The sequence below is a fragment of the Gopherus flavomarginatus genome, chromosome 9 (genome assembly GCF_025201925.1).
Source record: "Gopherus flavomarginatus isolate rGopFla2 chromosome 9, rGopFla2.mat.asm, whole genome shotgun sequence".
NCBI classification, from domain to species: Eukaryota; Metazoa; Chordata; order Testudines; family Testudinidae; genus Gopherus; species Gopherus flavomarginatus.
The window spans coordinates 86,784,953-86,802,783 of NC_066625.1; the positions used below are offsets into that span (position 1 = coordinate 86,784,953).

Consider the following 17,831-nt stretch of genomic DNA (forward strand, 5'->3'; position numbering starts at 1 on the left):
TCAAATTTCTGCAGGAAATACAGTGGAGGCCTGAAGTTTGGTGTTTCACGCCTGACTTTCTGGGTTGTCAGCTGACTTCATCTCCAGCAGTAAAATTCTTAATGGCAGTTTGTGGACACATCTTGAAACCATAATAATATCCACTTTAAAAAACTGGTAGGTGTCTTAATGACCACAGGCTGAAAGACTGCTTTAGACATGTATTTATTTGCTGACTTAGGGCCAGATAGTGCCTTGTGTGGCTTTAGCTCCAGTGGGAAATGTGCCTTCACAAGACACAGTCCTGCCTTTACTACATGGGGCAACCTGCTTGCTGCACCATGCTTAGGAAGCAGCCATATGGCCCAATAGCTGGCACCCGGTTTCACACCAGGGAGCTGTCTTGAGCACTCAGGCACCCAAATACCCAGTTTAAGGCCTCACCCCATGAAGTCCACCGAACTGGAACTCTGCTAATGACTTCAGTGGGCTTTGAAACAGGCCCTTAGGCCAAGATCTTTAAAGGGATCTAGGCGTTTCTCCACTCAGTGTTGCAACACCCAACTGATTTAGAAGGCTCCTAAATCAGCTGGATGTTGCAAGGCTGAGTGGATCAACATCCACATACATTTAAAAATCTGGGCCTTAGTGTCTAGGTGCCAGTGTTTGCCCTTAACTGTAGAACCAGGCACATAAGCAAAGGTGCTCAAGTCTGCTCAATAGCTCGGCATGTGAAGTTCTGCAATGACTGATTTTTTGCCATCCCCTTGTCTTCAGTGGGACAGCAAAAGGAAGTCAGAGTGAAGTTAGCCCAATGTGTTTAACTTATAAGGAGATGCCATCAAGATCAGAACAGAAAAGGGCTTCACCAAAATCTGGGAATGCTAATTTTCTGATACATAACAATCAAAGCAAATGTCTCAGATCATCTGTAATAATCTCCTTATCCTTCCCTCCTCTCCTCCCATTGTTCATTTAATACGGCTATACTCTTATCTTATCTATAACATCTGCTTCAATCTGTTTTGTATTACAGACTAGATCGGCATGCTTTGCTATGTACCGAATATGTTGCTGCTTCAGTCTGCATTAGGTAAAGGAAAATTCAATAAGAACATTAGACAGAGCTGCGTCTGATTAGCGCTGTACCATCCATTCAGAAGGGATTATGGTAGCACATAAACAGGATGGCGTAAAGAATTCTTGATGCTTTCCTTTTCCCCCACATCCCTCTGTTTATTCCAGTTTCTAGACTTGCCTTGGGTTGCTGACTCAGATCCAATCAGAAACACCAGAGTAAAATTCCCAAGGACAAAATCGTTCAGCTACTGGAACACCGGAGAACTAGAAAATTCTGCTTGTGAAGAGCAGGACATAGAAATAAATAAAACAGGATCTCCCTTAAAGGGAAAGGAAAACACTAGTAATTGATAACCACTGTGAAGTCTGCAGAGTAGAAGCGATTTTTGTTTTTACACAGTGAAATTATTCTACAGAGGAAACAGCCGTCACATTCTTTGTATCTTCAGCATGCCATTCCAGCCAAGAAGCCATCCTAAGCACTAAGTTGTGGGACCGATTCTCGTGCTGGTGAGCATTTACTCAAGTGAGTAGCCCAACTGAAGTCAATGGGGCTACTCATGTGAGTTAGAGCTCATCAGTCAGAGCGATGGTTCCATAGCCTGGCGCTAAATGATGAAATACAAGGTTTGCTCCAGCAGCCAGTGAAAGATTAAATTGTTTTTTCTCTCATCAATGCATGGGGGATATAAACACCCATTACTGTAAGTGTTTTTCTGATTCTAATACATTTACAGCCTACTGCACCTCTATGGAGCACCACTCCTACCACCATTTTCAATTAGCTATAGAACAGTTCAGATATAAAGCATGGAAACCTGGGAATTTGTTCAATAAAAACTTTGAAGGTTTTCTTTCTGCCTTAAGCATTGGCCCATTTCCAGGGTTACGAGATACTCTCTGGGGCTCACTAGGGAGGACAGAGAGATTATGGCCACCAGGGAGAAAGGATGATGAAGGGACAGGGGTTCTGGGGGGAGTCAATTTCAGCCCATTCCTTTCAGTACCCTTCCTTTATACCTTACCCCATACTCTTGACATGGCCTCTGGCCAGGGAGCAGCAGGAATGAAATGGGGCAGAACCAAGCTATCCATCAGCTGGCAAGGGAGGGGCTTTTTAAAGGTAGCAATTTAAACTGTTGTCCAGCCCTTTTATTGATTAAACTCTACAATAACTCATGACCTGGGAAGATGGTTGGCAGGATCTTAGTCTACTGGTAGAGCTGGGGAAACAATTTATATTGAATCATGTTTTCTTTCTTTTTGTGTGTGTGGAAAACAGATATTTTAAATTTTTCCAAGTTCTTCATAAAAAATGTACATGAAAATTTTCAGCTTGCTAGTTGTTTTCCAAATTGTTTTCATTTCTTTCTTCCTTCCTTCCAAAACACAGCACTCTGACATTCAGTATTTAAGGTGCTATACAATTCACAACTATTATTCACCCAGATCTACTTACAGAATAACTTCCCACACACATATTCAAACTTGTATTTAACATACATTCGTGTTTGTTAAGTGAAAATAGTTGCCTATATCTAGCGCCAAGTTAACTTTTTGGGCCAAACCCTTGGCTAGGTTAAGTCAGCATAGCTCCAATTAAACCAATGGAGCTACATCTACTTACACCAGATAAAAAATCTGACTACATACGAAAACCAAAAGGAATTAAAACTGTACTAAATTATGTTCACACTTTCCCTATTTATGGCCCTGATCCTGCACTGCTTACCTTTAAGCACAAGTGTAGTCTCACTGGAGTCAATATACACTCTCTTCTTGTACTCGGATCCTGCTCCCACCGAGGTATCAAAACTAGACTGTGCCCTAAATTGGGTTCAGATTTGGCTTAAGACAAACACAACTAAGTCTGCTTTAGATCAGACTCTGAGGCCGCCTAGATATTGGTCAAGGAATGCCACTGACATTATTAATAGCAGGACATCAATGAAGTCTTTGATATAACTTCATAATTCATATTTCTGAACATTTGCCTTGTATCAGCAGGAATCATACTTAAAGGGCCCCATCAAAGAGAGAATGTTTAAGCAGAATGACATTAAAATCTTATCAACTCACTTGAAATTAAGTCAATGAAAAATTAAAGCTAATTTCTAATAGGCTTATGTTACATTTATAGACTGAAGGGCACTTGTGGAAACCCAGAGAGTAACCACATACCTTTTCAGATGGAAATGATTTTTGCATTTGAAAGGCACAGGCCAGAGGAGAGAGAATGAAATGACTCCTGAAATGTCTAGTTTTCCCATCTGTTTAAATCTAATATTAGGATACAGAATAATCACAAAAATAAATTAATTTAAAAATCTGGGATAAGACTGCCAAGAATGATAAAGTTTAAAATACGGCTTGTAAAATGGAATTAGACATCTAGAAATTGCATGTTTAATAGGAATTTGCTGTTGCTTCATTCTAATATTTTATGCTTAGTATCACAGACCAAGAAAGTGTGAAACAGTCTGATTAAAAGAAAAAAAGGCTTATTTGTGTCACTACATAATGCACTTTGAAGTGCTGTGTATCAACCTACTATTTATTTATTTGGCATATGCAATCTGGTCAAGCCAAGCCACAGCGTTCTTATCAACGATGGTCAAGGCATGAAGACTTCTAGGAAGCAGAGTTAGTTTGTAGTCTTCAACAATTTGTGCCATGGTTTGTGGCTCCCCACACCAACATAGTAGCCTGTCTCAAACGCCACTGAAATTCTGCTGCAGCACAAATTCCATGTCCAGTATGAAACTGATTCAGGTGGCTCCATTGCCTTTGTGGTTAATTAAACCCGGGTTGATGTTGATTGGGGTCTGAGACAAGATAATTATTTTCTATTTTCTCGGCGGATCATGACGCTCGCCACGCGTTCTCTACCGTAAATCCCTCGCATGGTAAACTTATCCACAATGGGTACGCTGAGGGCAGACGACTATGTGGCAGAGTAAACAAGTTTTAATTAATGGTCGACATGGCATATCATGCAGTTTTGTCGTCAGCTTTGCTATGCTTTCCTCTCTGCAAACACTGGGTGAAGCAATATTGTAGAGAACTAGTAACCATGGTAGAGGAGTAGCTTTAAGTGTGCCTGAAATAATACGTATCAAAGTACTTAAAACCCTATTGTACTTACTGTAAAATGCACTACTTCCAGATTTTCTCCTGGTTTTAAATGCATAGGGCCCGAATCTACCCTCAGTTATGCAAGTGTAAACCTGGAGAATCTCCACTGATGACAATAGAATTATTCCAGCTTTACACCAGGGTAACTGAGGGAAAAATATTACCCTGATATTATAAACCAAATATTGCAACAAATAGACAAGTGTCATGTTAATATAAACATTTATTTTTATGGCATTTTATAGTTTTTTAATGGAAAGTCTCTCTCTTTCCTCCTTCCCTGCAAAGTGTATCATCGTCTCACAAAGAGCCTAAATAGAGAGAAGTTAAAAATACCTCAGAGCTTACTGTCAAAGTGGGCACTGTTTCTTTAAAATTCAAAAAGGCCTTCCCTTGAGTAAAAGGCTTATCAGTTTTACTGAATTAATGTGTCCACAGGAGAGAAGAAACATGTTTCTGTGTTTGAGTGACAGTGCAGATGTCGCTTGCAGCCTGCAAATTCTCTCCAAGGCAAAGTCTCATGCCTCAAAGCTAACCTTATCTGTGACCAGCCTACATTTCCTGACCCCATTAATTCATGTATACAACCACATGAGGAAATCCCTACAAGTTGAGACTACCACACCCACTGTACCATCTTTCTGGATGTAATAAGAGACAATTAGGCTTTATATGGCTAGCAACTTATGAAAATGATTGAGATTATGGATGACAGAAAATTCATATTGTGACTTTGTATTTGTTATGTCAGAGATGCAACTTAATCTTGTGAAACACGAACAAACTGAACTATTTAAAAGCATCAGTGAAATAATGGGATACTTTTTTCTCAACAGCACAATCATTTCCTGGACTGTGTTTGCAGTCCTGATTAATAAAGGAAAACAATCATGGGACCGTGTATTAAAAAAATCTGCTGATTTTTCCCAGTGGAGTTTATAATTAGCCACACTGTTGAGTATTTTCCATTTTATGTTTACAGTACAACCCCATTTATTCTGCATGTTTTGGGGACATCAAAATCATTTGGCTAATCAGAGGAGTTACTGTCTAAACCAAACTATTCGCATTGGGAGAGTCTAGATATTATTGGTTTTTATAAAAATCAAACGGAAAATAAGACATAACCAGGATTCAGATTAGAGCATTCCAGATTTAAGGAATTCAGCTAAACAGGACTGTGCTGATCTTAATTTTAAAGGATCTGAAAATTTCCCACTATCTATACCTTCTTATTTAATCCCACTGCAATATCAAAAAGGATGGCAAAACCTACACCATCACAATTAACTTGAAGGGTTAGGCAGAACATTCCAAGTCAGAGCAGAGAGGAATTAGACACCTTGTGTGTGTCAGCACAGACTGATGGCTTTGTTTAACTGTGTGCGTGAAAGTGGTGTGCGATTGTGAAAGGTGCTACAATGTTGATCTTGGAGATGCAGTACAGCTCTGGCCAGTGCACGGTTCCGCATACAGTCCTGCCAATGTCCCTCTGTCCTGGCACGGAATGTTTTCCCATCCACCCCGAATCACAATGAAAAGTTGAACTCTCAGAAAATTTTGCAAACCTCACAAATATTTTCAGTTTGGTTCCATCAAAATGTTTTGATTTGATTTCAACTCTTTTTTTCCCCGTTAGTATAAATTTACTGACATTTCAAAAGGAAAAGTCATTTTGACTTAAAACCCCAAAAAAGACGGTTACTCACCTTTGTAACTGTTGTTCTTCGAGATGTGTTGCTCATATCCATTCCAATTAGGTGTGCACGCGCCGCATGCACGTTCGTCGGAGACTTTTTACCCTAGCAACACTCGGTGGGCCAGCAGGTCGCCCCCTGGAGTGGCGCCGGTATGGCGCCTGATATATACCCCTGCTGGCCCGCCCGCTCCTCAGTTCCTTCTTGCCGGCTACTCCGACAGTGGGGAAGGAGGGCGAGTGTGGAATGGATATGAGCAACACATCTCGAAGAACAACAGTTACAAAGGTGAGTAACCGTCTTTTCTTCTTCGAGTGCTTGCTCATATCCATTCCAATTAGGTGATTCCCAAGCCTTACCTAGGCGGTGGGGTCGGAGCGAGACGTTGTGGACTGTAAAACCGCTGCGCCGAAAGCGGCATCGTCTCTAGCTTGCTGGATCAGTGCATAGTGTGATGCGAAGGTGTGCACAGAAGACCAGGTGGCCGCACGGCAGATTTCCTGTATGGGGACATGAGCCAAAAAAGCGGCCGACGAAGCCTGAGCCCTGGTAGAATGGGCGGTAAGGGCCCCCGTTGGCACGCGGGCCAAGTCGTAACATGTCCTGATGCAGGACGTGAGCCAGGATGCAATACGCTGGGAGGAGATTGCCATGCCTCTCATGCGTTCCGCTACTGCCACAAACAATTGTGGTGAACGTCGGAAGGGTTTAGTTCTCTCAATGTAGAACGCGAGAGCCCTTCGGACATCCAAGGAATGGAGCTGTTGCTCTCTTCGGGATGAATGCGGCTTTGGGTAAAAGACTGGCAGGAAGACATCTTGGTTAATATGGAAGGCGGAGACGACCTTAGGGAGGAACGCCGGGTGTGGTCGCAGCTGTACCTTGTCCTTATGGAACACCGTATACGGAGGGTCCACGGTCAGAGCCCGAAGCTCCGAGACTCGCCGAGCTGACGTGATAGCGACTAGGAAGGCCACTTTCCAGGACAGGTACAGCAGCGAGCATGTGGCTAAGGGTTCGAAGGGGGGTGCCATGAGCCTGGTCAAGACAAGGTTCAGGTCCCAAGTAGGGGTAGGCCGTTTGACCTGAGGGTATAATCGCTCCAGGCCCTTGATGAATCTTGACACCATAGGGTGGGAAAACACGGACTTGCCAGCCTCGCCTGGATGGAAGGTGGATATAGCCGCGAGATGGACACGCAGAGAGGAGATTGCCAAGCCCTGCTGCTTGAGAGACCACACGTAGTCCAAAATGGTGGGGACTAGCACAGAGAGTGGGTCGTGGCCGTGCTGGTTGCACCAGCAGCAGAAGCGTTTCCATTTCGTTAGGTAGGTTGAACACGTGGAAGGCTTCCTGCTGCCCAACAACACTTGTTGTACTGCGTCAGAACAGCGCAACTCAGACTGGCTTAACCAGCCAGGAGCCATGCAGACAGGTGGAGGGACTGTAGATCCGGATGGCACATCCTGCCGAAGTCCTGTGTGATCAGATCCGGCCAAGGAGGTAGGGCAATTGGATTCGCCAGGGACAAATCGAGCAGCATGGTGTACCAAGGCTGCTGCGGCCAAGCCGGAGCGATCAGGACGAGGCGGGCCTTGTCTCTCCGGACCTTGGTCAGGACTCGGTGGACGAGAGGGAAGGGTGGAAAGGCGTAGCAAAGACGTCCCGTCCACGGAATGAGGAACGCGTCTGACAGGGAGCCCAGGGAGCGACCCTGTAGAGAGCAGAACACCTGGCATTTCCTGTTCGATCTGGAGGCGAACAGTTCTATCTGGGGAAACCCCCACCTCCGGAAAACAGAATAGAGGACGTCTGGACGGATGGACCATTCGTGGGACAGAAAGGATCTGCTCAGGTGATCCGCAAGGGTGTTCCGCACTCCCGGGAGAAAGGAGGCCACTAGATGAATAGAGTGGGCTATGCAAAAGTCCCACAGACGTATTGCTTCCTGACACAGTGGGGAGGACCGGGTCCCGCCCTGCTTGTTGATGTAATACATGGCCATTGTGTTGTCCGTGAATACCGCGACACAACGGCCGTGCAAATGGCGTTGGAATGTCTGGCATGCTAGGCGAACTGCCCGCAGCTCCCACACATTGATGTGAAGAGTCAACTCTCTCTGTGACCGTACACCCTGTGTACGCAGGGTCCCCAGGTGCGCACCCCAGCCCAGCGATGACGCGTTCGTTGTCAGGGACACTGAGGGCTGAGGGGCGTGAAATGGTAGGCCCGCACACACTTGGGAGGGCATTGTCCACCAGCCTAGGGAACCTAGAACATTCGGTGGAATCGTTACGATTGTGTCTATGGCGTCCCTGCCTGGTCGATAGACCGACGCGAGCCAGGTCTGCAGCGGGCGCATGCGGAGTCTTGCATGCTTGGTGACGAAGGTGCATGCGGCCATGTGCCCCAGGAGAGTGAGGCACGTTCGAGCAGACGTGGTCGGGAAGGCCTGTAGGCTTGTGACCATGGACACTATGGCTTGGAATCGGTGCCGGGGGAGGCTGGCCGTCGCGAGGTTGGAGTCCAGCATTGCCCCGATGAATTCTATGCTCTGCGTAGGCACCAGAGTGGACTTGTCCGGGTTGATGGTCAAGCCTAGAATCGCAAACAGCTCCGTGATGATGGTGATGTGCCCGGTCACCTGGGCCTCCGACGTGCCTCGAATGAGCCAGTAGTCGAGGTAAGGGAAGACATGGATATGACGACGGCGCAGGGCAGCGGCGACGACCGCCATACACTTGGTGAATACCCGGGGGGCCGAGGAGAGCCCAAAGGGGAGGACCGTGAATTGGTAGTGGTCCTGATTTACCACAAAGCGAAGATACCGCCTGTGCAGGGGAAAGATCGCAATGTGGAAGTAAACGTCCTTCATGTCGAGAGCGGCGTACCAATCTCCGGGATCCAGGGAAGGAATGATGGCTCCTAAGGTTACCATGCGGAACTTGAACTTTTTGATGAATTTGTTCAGGCCCCGCAGGTCCAGGATGAATCAAAGGCCCCCTTTTAACTTGGGGATTAAGAAGTACCGGGAATAAAACCCCTTGCCCCTTAGCTCCCTTGGCACCTCCTCTATAGCTCCGATGAGCAGGAGCTTGCGAACCTCCTGGATGATAAGTTGCTCGTGAGAGGGGTCCCTGAAGAGGGACGAGGAGGGAGGATGGGAGGGAGGGTGGAGAAATAAACTGAAGATGGTAACCAAACTCCACCGTGCGCAGGACCCAACGATCCGAAGTTAGCTGGGACCATGATGGCAGGAAGGGGTGGAGGCGGTTGAGGAAATGAAGTGGATCCAGGGAAGAGATTGGTAAGCTGCTCTCGGGCGACCTTCAAAAGTTCGCCTTGGGTCCCTGCGGTGGCATGTCGGACCCAGAAGTGTTACCCCTTTGAGGATCTGACTGACGTCTACGGTTCGGCCGGCCTCGCCTCCGGTTAAAATCTTGTCTGGGGCGAGGCGGGGGGTAAGTGCGCTGATGGTAGGGGTGGAATGGCCTTCTCTGAGTCTGGGGCGTGTGCAATCCCAGCGAATGCATGATGACCCGGTTATCCTTCAGGCTCTGTAGCCTGGGATCCGTCTTTTCAGAGAAGAGGCCCTGCCCGTCGAATGGCAGGTCCTGGATCGTGTACTGTAGCTCCGGCGGTAGTCTGGAAGACTGCAGCCACGATATACGGCGCACGGCTACGCCCGACGCCAGTGTTCTTGCTGCCGAATCGGCGGCATCTAAGGAAGCTTGTAGGGAGGTCCTGGCGACCCTCCTGCCCTCTTCCAGGAGAGATGAAAATTCCTGGCGTGAGTCCTGGGGAAGCAGCTCTGTAAATTTGCCGACAGCCTCCCAGGTGTTGTGGCTGTAACAGCTCAGGAGGGCTTGCTGGTTCGCCACACGGAGCTGAAGGCCTCCCGCAGAATAAATTTTGCGGCCCAGCAAGTCCATGCACCTGGCTTCCCTGGATTTTGGCGCAGGAGCTTGTTGGCCGTGGCGTTCCCGCTCACTGATTGTACCACCAAGGAGCAGGGAGCGGGGTGTACATAGAGGTACTCATACCCTTTGGATGGTACCATATATTTCCTTTCCACTCCGCGGGCAGTGGGTGGAATGGAGGCCGGAGACTGTCATATGGTGTCCGCCTTCGCCTGGATAGACTTGATGAAGAGGAGGGCTACCCTGGTCGGTGCCTCCGCAGAGAGGATGCTTACCACTGGGTCCTCTACTTCCGGGACTTCCTCTACAGGAAGATTTATGTTCTGGGCAACTCGCCTCAGAAGGTCCTGATGTGCCCGGAGATCAATCGGCGGGGGCCCTGATGAAGATGTGCCCGCTACTTCCTCATCCCCAGATGAGGCGGAAGACACCCCAGGGAGGAGTGGTTCCTGAATGGAAGCCTCGTCCAGAGGGACCTCCACTTCACGGGCATCCTGCTGCGCCAGGGGATCCGCAGGGTCTTCCTCCATACCTGAGGGGGGCGGCCGGCTGACTGTGGCCTCTGGTGAACGATGCTCCGATTGGCTGGAGCGAGCTGGGCCCGAAGGTTCGCCCTGGGCTTGGTGGTATGCCCAGGGCGTCCAAAATGACCATTGTGGTGGTCTCTGGTCCGGGCGGGCCTGAACATCCGAACCCCCGTAAGAGGCGCTGTCCATACGGGAAGAAGCGGACGAGTGCCGTGAAGGCCATGGAGGAGCCGTCGATGACTGCGGCAGGCCTCTGTGCATCCCGATGTCGTCTCTGCGCGGTGCCGGCGACCGGTACCGGGAGTCATGGCGGTACCTCGATCTGGACCGGGACCTGCTACCAGCTCGGTGCCGGGAGGTCGACCGGTGCCGTACGCTGCCGTGCCGGGATCGGCTGCGGTAGGAACGTCGGTGCCGCAATCTAGACCGGTGCCGAGAGTAATACGACGGCGACCGGGATCTTGATCGGTGCCGCGAGTACGACCGGTGCCGCAGGTAGCGGTCCCGGGACTGCGAGCGGCGTCTGGATCTCGAGCGGCAACGCTGAGAGTGGTACCTCTATTTGGAACGGGACCGATGCCCAATAGTGCCTGGCGAATGCGGCCGCACCATCGCGGGCTTGCCCATCGATTGGAGAACCCGCACCGGCGGTGCCAGGGGTTGGGGCAGCTCGGGCTCTGTCAGGGCGATGAGGTCGCGTGCAACGGAGAAGGTCTCCGGCGTGGAGGGTGCGACAAGCTCAACCGCTGTTCTCACTGGGGAGCTGAGAGGCACCGGATTCAACGGTCCCTGAGGAGCTGGAGTCGACAGTGCAATGATGCTCGGTGCCGCGGCGGATGACGGTGCCGGGTGGTCAGGTTTGGAGGCACGCTCTGACTGCAGTGCAGATGTAGGTACCGCAGGATCCCTGTGCTTCTTGCTCCTTGGGGAGAGGGAGCGGTGCCGGCTAGGGTGCCGGGCCGGTGCCGAGCGGGAAGTTGAAGCCTTTGCCGGCGCCGGGCGGTCCGGAGCGGAGGCGACACTTGGTCCCGGTGCCGGAGTCGGTGCCGATGGTGGGGGAGTCAGCGCTGCCTCCATCAGGATCTGCTTCAGGCGACTGTCCCGCTCCTTCTTCGTTCGGGGCTTGAAAGCCTTGCAGATCCGGCACTTGTCCGCAAGGTGGGACTCGCCAAGGCACCTCAGGCAGGAGTCGTGCGGATCTCCTGTGGGCATCGGCCGATGACAGGCCGCACAAGGCTTAAACCCAGGTGAACTGGGCATGGGCCCCGGCACTGCGGGGAGGAAAAGGGGGCGAACCCCCGATCCTCTGTATAACTATTTACAAAATACTCTTAACTAACTTTATAACTACAACTATTACTATAATTACAGAACTATATACACTATACTGTAGAAGAGTGAAACGCTAGGGAGGTGGAGAACGGCTAGCCGTGCTCCACAGTTCCAACGACCGACACGGCGGTAAGAAGGAACTGAGGAGTGGGCAGGCCAGCAGGGGTATATATCAGGCGCCATACCGGCGCCACTCCAGGGGGCGACCTGCTGGCCCACCAAGTGTTGCTAGGGTAAAAAGTCTCCGACGAACGTGCACGCGGCACGCGCACACCTAATTGGAATGGATATGAGCAAGCACTCGAAGAAGAACTTTCCAATTCAAAAAAATGCAATTTTTTTCCAAAATTTTTTTGAGTCAAGAGATTTATCAAAACCAACCCAGTTTTGTGAACAGTTTCTGGTTAACAAAATCGGCACTCCTGTCCAGCTTTAGAGGAGCTACCTGCAGTGGTGAGAGCACAGATCCATGTCCATGATTAATTCAGCCCTTGGCCTTTCTACTGAGACTATCAACTAAATGGCCAATTAATGACAACTGGATGCTGGTATCTGCGATGAGGTCATTGTCCATGTAGAACTGAGCTGCAAACCCGAAGCTTATTGGGCCAGATTGGGCTCATGTCCAGCATGAGGGAGAGGGTCGATGCAAGAAGCTTCTCCACTCCTGTGCCTCTGTGCAAGAGTCGGGCCCTACTGTAATCCTTGAGCTTCTCTGTGTGCAAGGCCTATTCTTGGCTCACACCACTAGCCACAGCAAAGGAAGGGAGGGCCAAGCAGGCAGGGCTTGGAGAGGAGCTCCTGCAGCATCTCCCTTTTATAAGGGTGGCAAAGTAGCTGTACTTCCTGGGATCTGCAGCTTACATTATGCCTACTTCATGGACAACGTCTACCAAAGCTCACCCTGGGCTGGGCCACTAAGGCAAATGAGACCATTATTTCTAATTTCTAGTTACAAAACCCAAGAGGATCCTGGCCTGAACTTATGTCCAGAGCACAATGCCTGAGTGCCCCTGGCTTTCACCAGGTGATCTGGGACTCTTGATTCTCTTTGCTCTGTTTGCTTGCACACTGCTGCAAATCAGCAAATATTCCCACATGCACCTATTCCCTCCAGCATTCACTATTTCACACTACAGTGTTTACTATCTCACAAAAAGCGACAAAGAGTCCTGTGGCACCTTATAAACTAACAGACATACTGGGGCATAAGCTTTCATGAGTGAATACTCTCTTTGTTGCTTTTTGCAGATCCAGACTAACAGGGATACCCCTCTGATACTATCTCACAAGGAACTCAATGTGCATGATGTCCCAAATTAACCCACTACAATTAACATTAATGCACTCCATGTTTGAGGGCTTTCATTTTAACCTGAACGTGCACGACTACCACGAGGGCAGGTCTAAGGCTGATGCACACGGTTAGCTGGAAGTGCATTGTGAGGAAGAAAATACAAAGTGATGGGTGCTGAAATACACAGCTGATCTTAGAACAAGAGAGACCTTTGCGAATCTTTAAAAAGCTCTGAGATTGCTCACTTCAGGCTCAGTCCTGCTGAGTGCTGAACTCTCTGGCTCTCCTGTCTAGTAATGAACTCAAGTATGTGCTTTACTTTAATTTCAACGAGACTATTCAAGTGCTTAAAGTTAAGCAGGTGCTTAAATGCAGTGTTGATTCAGGGCCATGGGCACTCAATTTCCTGCAGGATTGAGACCTTATTTCTTAAAACTTTTACCGCTTCCTCCATGTGGAACAAAATTCAGCGGCGTGAGCACACGTCTGAGATCTGATTCTGATCCAAGTTGAACACGTCTCACTTGGCTTCTGCCATCTGAGAGCCCTTTGCCAATTTTTCTTTTTCTTTTAATGACAGATGCCCTCCTTCCAAGAGATCTCCAAAGCTACTAGTAACATGATATTTATGTGTATCAGGCCGATGTGTCCTTTTAGGGTTAATTTTCAGTAATAAAGACATGGAGAAATTGTCTGACCTCTCATCTGTTTACGTAGGTCCAAGATCTACCTTTGAACATGTGTGGGGGACTCCCACTGACAATACTGTTCATCTCTCTGAAGGTGGGATCTGGGCCAGAGTGAGCACTTACCGCTTGTTGCTGACATGGTGAATTGCTTATTTATGCACGCAGCTGGCCTATGCAACTTCGTGATTGCATTGCTGATACTTCTGACTCCCTCCACCCCGCTGTCTGTTACAACCACTGATTGCATCTTGTCTTAATCTAGGCTGTACACTCTGCAGGATACAGACTGTCTCTTGCACCGTACACGGCCCTGAACAACTGAGTATCAACAGGTGCCATCATAATATAACAGGGGGTTGGGGGACTACTATTAAGTAACCTTGTATACTCAGTCCTTATGAGGTTTTTTCACCCCCATGAGTTTTCTTACTCAGACTTTTCTGTGTGTTCCTATTATCTTCTCTGTCTCTGAAGGTTTATATCAGTAACATCTTGAAAACCTACTTTAAAGAACATGGGCTGTATCTTCCCCTTGATCTTTGCACAGAGCACTGGCACCAATGGGAGTCCCATATGCAGCATGAACATACAGAATATGCTTTTTTCAGATGAAGTTTTGTGGCCATTAGGATCAGAAAGTCACATGAATTTCTCTGCCTGGTGTGAGTGGGTAATAAAAATCTTCAGAAGTTCCTGAACTTTCCTCATCTTTTACAGGCCATGTCTAATTAGTAGCAAACTCAGAAAGCACAAATTTTATCCTGAATTATTTATCCCATCGTGTTTGTAAGGAGCACATCACAGAGTAGTTCACAACAACTTCAGACCATAAGATTAATCTTCTCTGATGACACACTCACCAATGTGAATATATAATTATCTAACTGACGAGTCTCTGAAATGACATACTTTCAAACACAAATGAGTCAAATTTATCCTTTTATTTGGTGTGAAGCCAAATGGAAAAACACTGAAAGCAGAATTGACAAAATACATGTTGGCTTTGTCTATCAGCATTTTTTACGTACCCGTCACTTTACCATCTAGATGTCAATTTCAACCGGGGCTGAAATTCTAACCTAGTATTTTTTCCTCCCTAATTGGAACGTGATCCTGAAGTTACTGAAGTCAATGGCGTTCAATGCCTGGAGAATTTGCAGGGTGCAGTTAGGCCTTAGCAGGTAACAAGGGTGTATGTTATCCAGTAGTGAAAGAAAAAAGCAAGTGGGGTAGTGCAGAGATTATCCTTACTTTTAGCAAGAGTGGCTTGCGCCTGCGTGTGTGGTACATTTGAAAGTGTGTCTGTGTTTGTGAGAAGAAGGGTAGAATGCTTATTAGAAATGCTCCTTTTAGCTATATTGGCCTGAGGTACAGAACAGCAGTTGAGGACAAGGAACACTTTTTTGTGTAATGCTACATGCAAAGAGGCGTTCAAAGAAAATATCCTAGAACACGGTAAACTCTCCTCCTTCCTACCTCCAAAATTATATCCAATTCTGGGATTAACTGTATTTTCATAAGATCATTCCATCTCTTTTGGAATGGTGGCCAAAAAACCTGTTGAAGGGGTACCCTCTAATTCAGGGGGTGGCCAACCTGAGCCCGAGAAAGAGCCAGAATTTACCAATGTACATTGCCAAAGAGCCGCAGTAATACGTCAGCAACCCCCACATCAGCTCTCCAACCCCACTCCCAGTGCTTCCTTCCCACCGGCAGCCTTGCCGATCAGTGCCTCCCCTTCCCTGCCCGCACCTCCTGATCAGCTGATTTGTAGGGTGCAGGAGGCTCTGTGGAGGGAGAGGGAGGAATGAGGGAATGGCAGGCTCAGGGGAGGGGGCGCGAAGGGGCGGAGCGGGGCTGGGCCTGTGGCAGAGCTATGGATTGAGCAGTGAGCACCCCCTGGGCCATTGGAAAATTGGCGCCTGTAGCTCCAGCCCCGGAGTCGGAGCTTACACGAGGAGCCGCAAATTAACTTCTGAAGAGCCGCGTGTGGCCACAGGTTGGCCAACCCTGCTCTAATTACTCATTGAAAAGTCAGCAGTAACACAGGATCAGCCCGATGCATGGATGTACTGATGGCAGAGAGGCACAAGGACAGTTGAATGCCTCCATGCCACTGAGACGTAGGTATAGTGAGCAAGGAATGCAAACCCCAGGGTGTGTTCGTGACCTTATAAAACGGATCTTCTTGATGAAGGCCAGTTTTAAAGTATGCGTGTCCAGTATGCTGTTTAAAAAGCAGCCCAGTTTTTAAACAGTGCGCTGCACTTCTTTTATAATTAAATAAGATTGTAAAAATAAGTTGTTTTCAAATTTTAAACACTTCACATGGCTTTGTCTGCTTTTCTCCCTAGGAACCTGAGCTGTTCTGCTGAGGAGTCCACGCAGCAGGAGGGAGGCAGTGGCTTATGTCATTAATTAGGACCTGGATTGCAGGACCCTGAATGTGCTGGCTGCTTTTAGCTCATACCAGCCAGTGCTGCTTCTGCTCCAAATCTTACATTTCTTAGGAAAGCAGATGAGTTCCCCAAGCAAGCTACCGTTAATGCAACTGCATTGTTAATGCATCTCCATTGCTACTGCCACCCTTAGGCAGCTGGGATAATGATGTGACTTTGCATTCAAAGCCACGAAGGTAAATTTTCATTTTTTAATAGTAAGTCTCATAGGTTTTCCAGCTGCTGCTGCCCTGCTTCGAACAGAGCAGAGGCTTGACTTTGTATAAGCTGTGGTTTATTTTCACTGCTGTCCTCTTAGAATTACATCAATATTAAAGGACCCAAGATCAGCAATGGCCACAGAGACTCTTTAGCACTAGAATCTCAGTTTGATTCAGATAGCTTTTTGGGATCTCCAAGGCTGACCAGAACTCTCTGAGATCTTATGGAAAGCCTCTCTCTGCTCCTTCTATGCAATCAGGAGAATGGATTGCAAAGCCAGCATCAACTTGCTTCCCAAACCTACTGTTCTTGGCAACGTGGTTAATGGGTAAAGTATAAACACAGAGGAGACAGCTCGCGGACATATGATTCCCATAGGAGCTACACTGCCATAGGAGAAGCAACAAGTGTAATGCATTTCTGGATCCCTGTGTTGCTAGCTGCTTTCCCTGATATAAAGGTCTCAGGCTCCACAAGGCCACAAATGTCTCCCTATGGAGAGGACAATAGAAGAGAAAACTGCATGAGGTAAACTTTGCAGGTTTCCAAAACAGCTTCCTCGTGACCAAGAATTCTTTTTACAGAAGGGTAATATCTGGCTCAAGGATTTGAAGCCTTCTTCAGTGAATATGAATACAGATTTAATCAAAGCCATTTATCCTGTCCCATCATCATAAGCATTTCTAATCGGCATAAATTCTTATAATCTCTCTCCTGTATATTTTGTTTAAAATTATACAGCCAATTGAGCTAACAAGGTGATATAAGAATCAGAACCATGCATATTACACAGAATAGCTTGGTAATTTTACCTGTCCACCCGGCAAGACAGCAGCAATAACCAGTGACAGCATCGCACCCGTCTGCATGGCTACAGTCACAGCGTTCACTGCAATTAAGACCATATGTTCCATCCTTCCAAAAACAAATTTAAAAGCGTCTTAGTAATCAGATTTTGGTCCTCAAATGTGCACAATCATCTATCACACCCATTTTAACGCTAAGTTGCACTTTTTTAAATTAACATGCGACAGTCCAGGCGAAAAAACGTGACGCTTACCACTTCTAAAAAGAACCAAGCTCAGAATGCTTACTACATGGCGATAGCTCTGACAGCATGTAGTGCAAAATGTAACTAGTTTACTTGACTACTTAGAACTTTGATCTGTTATTTACAGATTACTTTCTTCATTCCTCCATTACAGCCCATGACAAAAACGTTCTATCGATCTATCGTATATTCTAGGAGTGCCATACACACCATCTGGGAATATTATTGAAAACAGATGCAGGTGTAGTCTACTAATACTTACAGGGCATGCCTGATCACAGTACTCTCCTTGCCACCCAGGCGAACAAAGACAAAACCCATCCACTGGATTGCAGGCTGCTCCATTGGCACAGTAACATGTTTGGTTACAGTTAAGACCCCAAGTTCCACTTGGACATGGAATGGAGCAGTCAACCCCTTGCCATCCTAAAGAGACGTGCAACAGAAACAACGGTCAGTGATGT

The 17,831-nt window shown here is 47.5% G+C and overlaps 1 protein-coding gene across 11 annotated transcripts in view; it reads right to left on the reverse strand.

The window, feature by feature from the left end:
- Positions 1–17,831, reverse strand: part of MEGF11 (multiple EGF like domains 11) — a 385,567-nt gene that overhangs the window by 68,682 nt on the left and 299,054 nt on the right. For all 11 annotated transcript variants that reach the window (XM_050967532.1, XM_050967528.1, XM_050967531.1 and 8 more), the window contains 2 exons: positions 17,630–17,793; positions 17,129–17,231 (listed from right to left, as the gene is read on the reverse strand). In XM_050967532.1, coding sequence (XP_050823489.1) covers positions 17,129–17,231; positions 17,630–17,793 — 267 coding nt within the window. The remainder of the gene's footprint in view (positions 1–17,128; positions 17,232–17,629; positions 17,794–17,831) is intronic.